Raw genomic sequence first — 11,394 nt, forward strand, 5'->3', positions numbered from 1 at the left:
TTTGTGTCTTTTTCATTCTAGCTGAAGTACGGGACAAACTGTTCCTTTTCACCTCAATAAGAAATGCGTAATATTTTCTCTGAATACGAGACGATTCCGTTTTTTACGGGACGGTTGGCAACTCTAATAATTAACCTTATGAACAAAATAAAGTTCAACATCAGTAACATAGCACCACCCAGCTGTATAGAAACTCCATCATGCTAGCTAGCACGCAGTATGAAAAAGTCAGCACAACGAAAATAAACTCCACCTAAACTTGGTTCATATCTGACCCAGAGAGACTGCAGGTCATAACTTCTTACCTGAAGTTCAGTTCACCTGACACTCTCGGACCAGCGGCCGCTTCGGGTCTCTCCTCTTGCCTCCCCTTTCTCTCATCCACCTGCTGGCCTCCACCACTTGCTAATGTTACTGAATCTGTGGAAGCTCCGCGATGCCACCACACGAAGTAACGAATAACGACCCTATCTAAATCCCAGTAACGAGTAACGCGTTCCTGGTTTTGGCATAATAACTAGTTACTGTGCTCGTTACCACAATAATAACGTAGTTACTGTAACACGTTACTTAATAACGCGTTAGTCCCAACACTTCATGTTTCACTGTTAAATAAACTTCGTAGGTTTCTGACTGCTCTGACACTTGCATTACTATAATGTGGTGTAATTAAATAACCTATAAATAGCTTGTTGTGAGCTGACATGCTTTTTTAAAATTCTGGATTGCTTTCATGTTGCAATGGTAGGTAATCTTATCGATGCAACAGTCTGTCTTGATATCTCACTAACATGAGCAATGCTAACTAGTGTATGAATAATCATAGAGATGTTGATAACTGCCTGCAGTTCTTCCCATATTGGAAAGAAATAGAAAAAACCTATAAAAGACTTGCATCAGATTTGACTTACTTCATATAGTGAATCATAAAAGGCTTATATGATTTAGTCATATACAGGGGGATCACACTCCTCAGCCTCCCTGGGAAAGTCTATGCCAGGGTGCTGGAAAGGAGAGTTCGTCCGCTAGTCAAACCTCGGATACAGGAGGAACAATGCGGTTTTCGTCCTGGTCGCGGAACACTGGACCAGCTCTTTATCCTCTCCAGGATACTTGAGGGTGCATGGGAGTTTGTCCAACCAGTCTACATGTGTTTTGTCGACTTGGAGAAGGCATTCGACCGTGTCCCTCGGGGTGTCCTGTGGGAGGTGTTGTGGGAGTATGGGGTGTCTGGCCCATTGCTACGGGCCATTCGATCTCTATACAACCGTTGCAGGAGCTTGGTTCGCATTGCCGGCAATAAGTCGGACTCGTTCCCGGTGGGTGATGGGCTCCGCCAGGGCTGCCCTTTGTCTCCGGTTCTGTTCATAATTTTTATGGACAGGATTTCTAGGCGCAGCCAAGTGGCGGAGGGCTTTCGCTTTGGTGGCCTCAGAATCTCATCTCTGCTTTTTGCGGATGATGTGGTTCTGTTGGCTTCATCGGGTGAGGGCCTCCAGCTCGCACTGGAACGGTTCGCAGCCGAGTGTGAAGCAGCGGGAATGAGGATCAGCACCTCCAAATCTGAGGCCATGGTTCTCAGCCGGAAAAGGGTGGAGTGCCCACTCCGGGTCGGGGATGAGTTCCTGCCCCAAGTGGAGGAGTTCAAGTATCTCGGGGTCTTGTTCGTGAGTGATGGGAGAAGGGAGCCGGAGATCGACAGACGGATTGGGGCTGCAGCTGCAGTAATGCAGACGCTGCACCGGTCCGTCGTGGTGAAGAGGGAGCTGAGTGTAAAAGCGAAGCTCTCAATTTACCGGTCGATCTACGTCCCTACCCTCACCTATGGCCACGAGCTGTGGGTAGTGACCGAAAGAACGAGATCGCGGATACAAGCGGCAGAAATACAAGCGGCAGAAATGAGCTTCCTCCGAAGGGTGGCTGGCCTCTCCCTTAGAGATAGGGTGAGAAGTTCGGCCATCCGGGAGGGGCTCAGAGTAGAGCCGCTGCTGCTCCACATCGAAAGGAGCCAGCTGAGGTGGTTCGGGCATCTGACAAGGATGCCCCCTGGGCGCCTCCTGGGTGAGGTGTTCCAGGCATGTCCCACCGGGAGGAGGCCCCGGGGCAGACCCAGGACACGCTGGAGAGATTATATCTCTCGGCTGGCCTGGGAACGCCTTGGTGTTCCCCCGGATAAGCTGGAGGAGGTGGCTGGGGAGAGGGAGGTCTGGGCCTCTTTGCTTAGGCTGCTGCCCCCGCGACCCGGCCCCGGATAAAGCGGATGAAGATGGATGGATGGATGGATGATTTAGTCATGAAAGTGGCCACTTTCATATGTTGTCTAAAACATACAAGTTTCATTTACATAATTTTTCAAGGGATCTTATATCTGTTTTCACTCTTGCATGCTTTTCATACAAGTTTCACACAAGACAGATACAAACTTTATAAGACATATATATTTTTCCATATGGGTCATGTGCCATGACTACGACACATGAATAAATACATATGAAATACATTTTTTTAAATAATTGTTTATTTTTTCACTGCATATCAAGATGCATAAGAAAGTTGTATCCTACCCAGGGAAAATCTCTGTCGTGTTCCGCACTTGGACACCTTCTCCACAAGACGTTGGATGAAACTAGATGGATTAATAATATCATTGATCCCTGTAGGGAAATTCCTCTCTGCATATAACCTATTCAATCTGTGAAGCAATTGGCAGCCACCAATCTAGCACCCAGCGAGACTGGCACAGGTGTATATCTAGGGCAGCTTTTATTGTGGCGGTGCCTCTTGTCAGAGTGGTACAGCTTCCTGTTGAGAGTCTCCTGAGAGGAGGGTGAGGTCCGAAGCAGTGAGGAGCTCTGTAACGGGACTGTGAGGATGAAAATGAGGCTGCTGTCTGTGATCCTGCTGCACGGTAAGAAGAATTTCTCACCTCTGATCCATCACACACTGAAGGAGCAGCTTTTTCAGTGTGTGTGTCTCCTTTACACACAGAGATGTTGGCAGTGTGTCAGGATGTGTGTTCAGCCTCTGTGTGCTTGGATTTTCTGAAAGTTTCTAAAATTTAACAGGTGTGGTGAACAGCGGGGAACATTGCTCACAAGTCTTTATGCATCAGAGCTGTGTGCCTTTATTTCTATTGATTTCTATTTTTGACTTACTGTTTAGAGGCTTCATTGACCAGCACCTCCATCTGACGGTGCTGGAGATCGTTTTGGTGTATTTTATATTAAAAAAAAATTGTTTTGTTTTGTTTTTCAAAGGGGAAAGTCTGCACGTTCATGTGGACACAAGCCTGTTCATGATACGAGTCAGGGTGATGCGGGGGTGGGATTGACAGTTTCTAATGAAAAGGACACAGAAAGAGAAAGAGAAGGATGAGACCGTTACACTAGTCTGTACTTGTCAAAACTGGCATCTTACACCATGAAACTGTTCTTACACTGTTGTTTTATAACCCGTTCAAAACACTGACATGAGTCCACTATCAGATAAGATCATTTGTAACCTTCAATGTTTCTGTGCTGTGATGAAACCTGACTGAAACTCTTCCAATAAGCCATTCCTCCACAGATGTTCAGTTAGCTGTTTGACAACTACTCTTTCAAGGATTTTAGCTATGAAAGGAAGGTTGGAGATTGGCCTATAATTGATCTCACCATCTAGATTTATAGACTACAGCAGGAAGGACTTCCTTAAGCTTTCTTCATGGCAGCCAGGTTGAATCAGTCTGAGGGACGAGGAGCTCTGCTGCCTCAGCAGTAAGGATGGTAATGGTCTTCCATGTTGAAGAGCAGTTTGTTCAGTGACCTCTGACCCTCACTGGCTCAAGAAATACTAAATAACTCATTACAGCACTGCAAGCTAACCTGTTTATTCTGCACTAAACTACCCATGATTTTCACATATTACTGAAAGTACATAAAATAAGCAGTGTACGGAATACATGTACGCCGTTACGTATTTCAAATACAAAATATGAGTAACTGTATTCCGTTACAGTTACCGTTTAAATAGGTGGTATTTGGAATACAGTTACTTTGTTGAAATAAATGGATTATTGGTATTTTCCTGTTTCATATTGTGGCGGGTCAGGACTGTTTGGGTTTTGTTTGACAGCTACGTTCTGTTGTTCTAGGCGGCAGCGTTGCTGTTGCCGTGGTTATAGGGTGACGCGCTCTCTCTGCGACTGTGTTTTTCCTGGGAGAGAGAGAGGCTTTTTGTTGTTGTTGTTGTGCTAAGCTAACAGGCAGAGTGTTACAGGCATTGCCCTAAACGATGTAGCCTCATGGGCAGTGTAGTCCGTGCTGCAGGGAGAATGGACCGCCATACACGTTATGTGTCTGTGAGCGAGGGAGGGAGAGAAAGGAGAGTGGAAAATTAGTTCTCATCGAGCAGAAATGGGAGCTCTTCTCCTTCCTTCAAGCTATCGTCCAATATCCCTTATTAATGTAGACCTTAAAATAATCTGCAAAGCTCTCTCAAAAAGATTACAGAAAATTACGCCCCTTTTAATTCATCCTGACCAAACTGGTTTGATGAAAGGTAGGCACTCATCAACAAATACACGTAGATTACTTAATTTAATAGACTACTCATGCAGTAAAAACATTGAAACCATAATATTTTCTTTAGATGCGGAAAAAGCATTTGACAGAGTTAACTGGAAATTTCTATTTGCAACTTTACACAAATTTGGTTTTGGATCCTCTTTCATAAACTGGTTAAAAATATTATATAATTCCCCAACAGCTTGTGTCAGAACAAATGACCAGACATCCTCCAGCTTCTCTCTCCTGAGGGGCACCAGGCAGGGATGCCCACTCTCCCCTTCACTGTTTGCAATTTTTATTGAGCCACTAGCAGCAGCAATCAGACAGAATTCAGTAATTAAGGGCATAAAATGTAAGAATGTAGAACATAAAATCAGCCTTTATGCGGATGATGTGTTACTTTTTCTCCAAAACTCAAACCAATCTCTCTGGGGTAATTGAATTGATAAATTCCTTCTCAAGTGTTTCAGATTATTCAATTAACTGGTCATAATCAACAGTTCTTCCGATTAATTGCTCCTTCCATAATTCTTCTCCTTCCCCACTGCAATGTGGAAATATAAAATATTTAGGTATTAATGTCTCCCCTAAACTTTCAGAATTAACTAAATTAAACCACATCCCACTTTTAAAGACAGTAGAAGGCGACCTGGGTAGATGGAAATCTTTACCCATATCACTCATGGGAAGGGTCGCCGCTATAAAAATGATGGTCTTGCCAAAAATGAACTATTTAGTTTCAATGATCCCAAATAAGCCATCACAAGATTGGTTCAGATCTCTAGACTCGTATATTTCTAAATTCCTTTGGAAAGATAAGCCCCCACGTATCAGCTTAAAAACACTACAAAGGACCAAGGATAAAGGAGGATTAGATCTGCCTAACTTTAATCACTATTTTTTAGCCAACAGGCTTCAGTTCATCTCTAGATGGTTTAAACACACCCTCTTAGATGAACCTTGGATAGATGTAGAACAGGCACTATGTAATAACCTAGAAATTTGAGACCTACCATTTATCAGCTCAAACATCAAACGACATGAATGCTTTAAAAGCATCAACATCAGCTCTTCTCTGACAGCATGGTGGGAGTTTCTTCATTAATCCAAAGCAAACGTACACCTATCTGGAACAACCCTGACATATTACAAAACAATAATATGATAAACATTTCAGATTGGAGTGGTAAAGGAATTAAATACTTGGAACATATATTGGAAGGAACAGACTTTATTTCGTTTGACAGACTAGTTACACAATATGGGATCAACAAGATCCCATATTGTGTAACTGTTATCTACTGCTAGCTAGTTTATTGTGATGGTGCTGTATTTATTATGTTGCTCTTTGTTGTTTGCTTTCTCTTCTGTTTGTTTTTTCTCCATACAGGTGATCCAGGTGTTTTGTTTGTTTTTCTTTCATTCTTCCCCCCTTTCTCACCGTCTCTTCTCTCCTCTGGTTTTCTTTCTCTCCCTCTCTTTCTTTCATTCTTTCTCCCTGTCCTATCCCACAGTCATGTCTGTCCCATTTGTAGCAACCGAAAATAAAATAAATACATAATTATAATAAAGGTCAATCAAATGGACCAATATGGCAAGGCCATGATGATCCACTTGGTAAAATAAATCCGCTTGGCATCTTTCTTGGCCTTAAGACAACAATTCTGATGGCTAAAGATCCAAAAAAAAAGAAAAAAAAAGAAACGGGAGCTGGAAGCATGTAAATATAATAATAACCACTGCAGCCAAGAAGAGAGCCTGACGAGCCCAGTTGTAAGTAAGCTATTAAGACTCGACTGTACACCGTGTTCGTGTTTTCCTCCGAAACAATAAGTTCAGTTGGAGCAGTCTTTCAACGCCTCTCTCTGTCTAAAACAAAGTTGACCCAGACAACAAAGTTAATCTATTTTTCGGCTACGAGCCCGACACGGCACCCGACGTATTAGCCAGAGGTCCCTTTACTACGGTTCAAGCCGCGCACCTGTTTTATATATGCGCTGAATAGTTTTCTATACCAGATCGCTGCAAAAAGTGCAGCCTAACCTAATGTCCACCTACTGTTACTCATGTATATTAAGATTTAAACATCTATTTTGTATTGGTATGGCGAGTAGCCTTCAGTAATAGTAATATATCTCACAGCAATAGTACATTCATGCAGTTATAAAACGCATGATAATATATAAAGTAATCCAAAGTACTCAGAATACATTACTCACATTGAGTAACATAATGGAATACGTTACAAAATACATTTTTGGGGCATGCATTTTTCTAATCTGTAGTGGAATACATTTTAAGAGTAACCTTCCCAACACTGGATTTAAGTATAATTTACTTTGTTTGACAACATGAAAGATCTTCACATACAGGTCCAATATGTGATTAAAGTCATGGCTTGTTTACATTTCCAGTTCATGACATCACACTAAGCGATCCTTCTCTTTAAATCTAAGCTCTCTACGGCCTCTCATGTGCTTCTTTCTTATCTTTCTCCATCTCTGAGTGACGTTAGCTCTCTTTCTTTCCTCTCTTTGAAATACAGCAGCTGGACCGTTAACTGTAACACACTGTGAGACAAACTGCACACAAACAGTTTGTGTGTTTGCTGATGTTTGTTGTGGTCATAGAAACGCTGCATTTGAAATGACCTGACATATAATAAACCGTTACTCCCTTTATGCTCGCTCCTCTTCAGCAGGGCTAGCTAGATGCTGAAGTAGTGTGACTTACTGCCCCGCCCACTTTTACCACTTAAGCACAGTAACAAAGTATTTTTACTTTGGTAATGCCCACCTCTGTTGATGAATCATGCAGGATTCATGCAGTTTTTTTTGTACGCACTATAAGAGAATGAAGCTCGTACACCAGGGGTGTCAAACTCCAGGCCTCGAGAGCTGGTGTCCTGCAGGTTTTTGATTCCCCCCTGGGTAAACACACCTGAATCCGATGATTAGTTCATTACCAGGCCTCTGGAGAACTTCAAGATATCTTGAGGAAGTTACTTAGCTGTTTAAATCAGCTGTGTTAGATCAAGGACACTAGGTCTCAAGGCCTGAGTTCCCCACCCCCGTAGTACACCCTCACATTTTTTGTCTGACCTTCAGTGACCTCTGACCTTCAGTGACCTCTGTCCTCCTGTTGCAGGTGTGTGTGTGCTGCATCTCTCTGCACTGACTGTTTCTGCAGGTGAGTCGATGGAAGTGAAAACCATCAGTGAGACTCCAACAAGAACACAAATACATTTACTCTGTCTGTGTATCTGTCTGCCCTTCAGTCTCTCTGAGTGTAACTCCAGATCACAAGCAGTTCTTCAGTGGTAGTGCTCTAGCGATTCTGACTTGTGTTGATGGTGATGGAAAAACAGTTGATGAATGGACAGTGAAGAGGACCACAGGAGCACTCACTGAGAGGTGTGGAGCAGCTGAAGGCCTTGTTATTATAAAGTCTCTGTGTCAACTCAAGTTGCGTAACCCCTCTGATGGAGCTTACTTCTGTGAAAGCTCATCTGGGCAGCGTAGTGACGAAGTCAACATCATTGTTTCAGGTACAGATGTTCCAGCTGTGTCTGTATGACTCTGTGTGTTGGTGGAAGTCTGTCTCTGTATCACTCTGTTTGTGTCTCTGTTGGTCAGCTGGTTCTCTGATCCTGAAGGCCCCTTCATTTCCTGTGTGGACAGGAAGTAATGAGATCCTGCTTTGTCAATTCAAAGATCTGGGGAACTTTTCTTTATATAAAGTTGGTGAGAAAATGAGATCTGATCCTGAATTAAAGTTGACTCTCACTAATGTTCAGAAGTCTGATGAAGGTCTCTACTCGTGCTCAACTGGTGTTGATCAGTCTCCTAAAAGCAGGCTGACAGTCAGAGGTCAGTGCAATGATCTTTCTTATTCAACCTCTTTTCCTGGACTTTAGTAGAAATGTCATAGAGATCAATGAAAGGTGGTAGGTTATATCTTACTTTATCGATACTTCGATACTACTACTTATCAATGTTCTCTTAATGTATTCAGGTCACATAAACAGAGCAGCCAGAGAAAATTATCCCATCATTACAAAGGTTGGAATGTTAAAGAAGGAACAAAGAAGTCCATCTTCACTGTGGTGGCACAAAACCTCTATTTGACTTTAAAACTCTGCTGGATTTACTAAAGAGACTCAGTGTCAGGTTGTGACTGACAGATGTGAACATTAGTTTCTTTTCAGGCCCATGTTTCTCTTTCAAGAGGAGAATATTTAATATAAATATAAATGTGAGTCACTAAGGTTTAACCACAGAGAAAAGCACATCTCATTGCTGCTGTGAAAGATGCAGGGAGTCTGTTTGGAATGAGATCATCTCCTCTGCTGATTGGGCCCACCACAGTTGACACACCTGTCCATTGGTATTGTAGGCAGGCTTGCAGTCATGTGTGTGAGTACAGTATAGGAGAGGACTCAGGATAGGCAGAATCCCTCGATCCAATCGTCTGCAGTTGATCCTGATCTAACTCATTTATTCTATAATGCTGATTTCTGTCTGCGGTCTTGGGATGAGAGAAGAAGATGGGTACGCCCAGACCGTCACTGCACTCCTCTCCATCCTGTGCCTGATAAAGTCCATAAATAAAGACTTTCATGACAGATAGTCTCAGTGTATCCTCAGTGTAACCTGAAGATCCTTTCTTTAGTCTTTCAAGAATTCAGACGGCTCTGTCTATCAGTGAGGAAGCTTCCACAGACTACTGGAACTGATGAACTGACCAGATAATAAACTGACTGAACCATCTTTGTCGTTGTTCCTGCAGATCCTCCCACAGATCCTCCCACAGATCCTCCTCCTAATGTAAAAGCTCATCCTGGTACTGGTACTGGTCCCCATCCTCTGGCCCTCCTCTCACAGCCTCCATCATGTCAGGTCTGGTTTCTGTGGTTCTCCTGGTTCTGGTTTGAGTTCTGCTCCTTTGGAGGAAGCTAAAAGGTAAGACGTGTGTCAGCTGAGTCACAGAGCACATACATGTGTGTGTTAGGAAAGGTCAAAGGTCACCAGATCCGAGCTGAAATCGCTGATGTTTGTCTCTGAACAGGAAAGTGAGGACGCACTCTGCCTTATGGAGGACCTTCATCCTACTGTCTCTGATTGGCTGCTGTTCTGTGACATCATTGGTCCCCCCTGAAGCTCCAGTAACCAGCATAAAAGCAGTGGATGTGTCTTTGCTGTTGTATCTTTACTGTCGGCCTGTGATTTTACATGTTTGGTCTTATTATGCAGCACTTCGTGGTTTTTTTTTTTTCAATGCTTTTAAGTAAAATATTTTGGGACGTTTAAAGGTTTTCCTGCAGCTCTGCAATGACTTGTATTTTCAGACATGACAACTGTGACTGTGTGTGTATTACACTGTTTCTGTTTTGTAATCATAAACAATTAAAGTTTCTCACCAGAAACATACTCATGTCCAAGTCTTTGTTCAAAGGAACCCTGACTTATGGAGAAGGGCACAGCACAATGACAGGGTTGCAGTCAGTAGAAAAAACGCACACTAGTAGATGTTCCTGCTCATCAGTGGGATGATATGTGATTAAGACTGTTAAATGAATGTTAAGCCAGCCACTCGCCACGCCCACAGTGCCTCAGCTCACCATCATGTTGACTGTTAAATGCTTTAAAGGTAAAATATGACGTCTTTCAATCTGGTTTACTTCCTGGAGGGTGCTAACTTTCTTCAGTGTCTCTGAGTCATGTTGATGATGGGCAGTGAGGAGGACCAAATAAAAAACATAACATATTGTAAATGTGATACCCGCTAAGATCATGTCCTGATATTTTCATTTTAAAATGCCCTAAATTCACTAGTTTAAACTAGAGGCCTGGTATCATAACTGTAGTGTGAGCGGTGTCTGCCTGTACTGTACAGCTGCTGTTATTGTGTATATATATATTTATATTTCTTCATACATTCTTATATAGTTCTATACTGTGTATTGTGTATTCTGTTGTACAGTTATTTCATTTTTAACTTTAATTTTTTATATTTTATTCCTTCCTAGTTAAATTTACCCTTTTTAATTTTTTCATATTTATTTCCTATCTTATTCATAGCCTTTTCCTTTTTTTTTTTCTTTAGGTCACGAGCAGTTGTCTAAGCATTTCACTGCATATCGTACTGTGTATGACTGTGTACGTGACAAATAAAATTTGAATTTGAATTTACTGTACGTGAGCTTAAAGCCCCATCTTTCTTCTTCTACTGGAATATTGTGAAATCTACTGCAGCATCATGCTTCCATCTGCAGACGATCAAGCTTGATTTGAACTTTTTTTTAAAAGAGGTTCGTGTTTGGGCATTCTGTGAGGAGCTTGCATGTCCTCCCACAGTCCACAGATATGCATCTGAGGTCAACTGCTGACCTGCGTGGATAATTGTGGCTCTGAGTGGGAAAGTTCCACCTATTATTCTGTGAGCCAGACTCTGTGGTTCACATCAGAGAGGACAGTGCTGATGAATGTCACAAGACCTTTGCACATGCAGTAAGGAAGCATTTTCCTGTGTATGCAGATATCCTTAATTCATCCTTTTCATATAGTCAATAAGATTCTGAGAATTGTGATTTATTTTCAGTACATACGTTTTTATTGCAGCTTTTAATGACTTTGTTGAACTTGTTAGTGCTCTAGGATACGGTCTTCTTATGGTCTCTGTTCTTCTTCATTGCCCACTTTGCTGCTTCTGAAAAAGCATTCGAAACACAACAAGTTCAGTCATCAACATTCACATGAGTCTTTATATTTCCTGCTCACTAACAAATCTGAATGTCTTCCAGTCAGCAGCTCTTCATCACCCCTCAGTATCACTCCTCTGCTGTTGT

The 11,394-nt window shown here is 42.3% G+C and overlaps 1 protein-coding gene across 4 annotated transcripts; it reads left to right on the forward strand.

Moving 5' to 3' along the window:
- Nucleotides 1–2,783: 2,783 nt before the first annotated feature.
- Nucleotides 2,784–10,743, forward strand: LOC145425937 (uncharacterized). 4 transcript variants are annotated; one of them, XM_080299445.1, is made up of 6 exons: nt 2,784–2,908; nt 7,695–7,736; nt 7,825–8,094; nt 8,183–8,416; nt 9,336–9,508; nt 9,615–10,743. In XM_080299445.1, exons 1-5 carry the CDS (start codon nt 2,872–2,874, stop codon nt 9,503–9,505), a joined length of 753 nt encoding a protein of 250 aa, XP_080155571.1. In that variant the 5' UTR covers nt 2,784–2,871; the 3' UTR covers nt 9,506–9,508; nt 9,615–10,743. The 4 variants fall into 4 exon arrangements, with proteins under 4 accessions (XP_080155571.1, XP_080155572.1, XP_080155570.1 ...); XM_080299446.1 differs by having other exon boundaries at nt 9,348–9,508; XM_080299444.1 differs by having other exon boundaries at nt 8,183–8,415; nt 9,323–9,508.
- Nucleotides 10,744–11,394: the final 651 nt, after the last annotated feature.

This window comes from Astatotilapia calliptera, chromosome 3, assembly GCF_964374335.1.
Source record: "Astatotilapia calliptera chromosome 3, fAstCal68.1, whole genome shotgun sequence".
Lineage (NCBI taxonomy): Eukaryota > Metazoa > Chordata > Actinopteri > Cichliformes > Cichlidae > Astatotilapia > Astatotilapia calliptera.

Bases quoted from the DNA above. Each gene is read 5' to 3' on its own strand.
- LOC145425937 (XM_080299444.1), top strand. From the start codon at position 2,872: ATGAAAATGAGGCTGCTGTCTGTGATCCTGCTGCACG. The intron at 7,737-7,824 runs GTGAGTCGATGG...TCTGCCCTTCAG, and splicing joins TGCACTGACTGTTTCTGCAG to TCTCTCTGAGTGTAACTCCA. The intron at 8,095-8,182 runs GTACAGATGTTC...TCTGTTGGTCAG, and splicing joins AGTCAACATCATTGTTTCAG to CTGGTTCTCTGATCCTGAAG.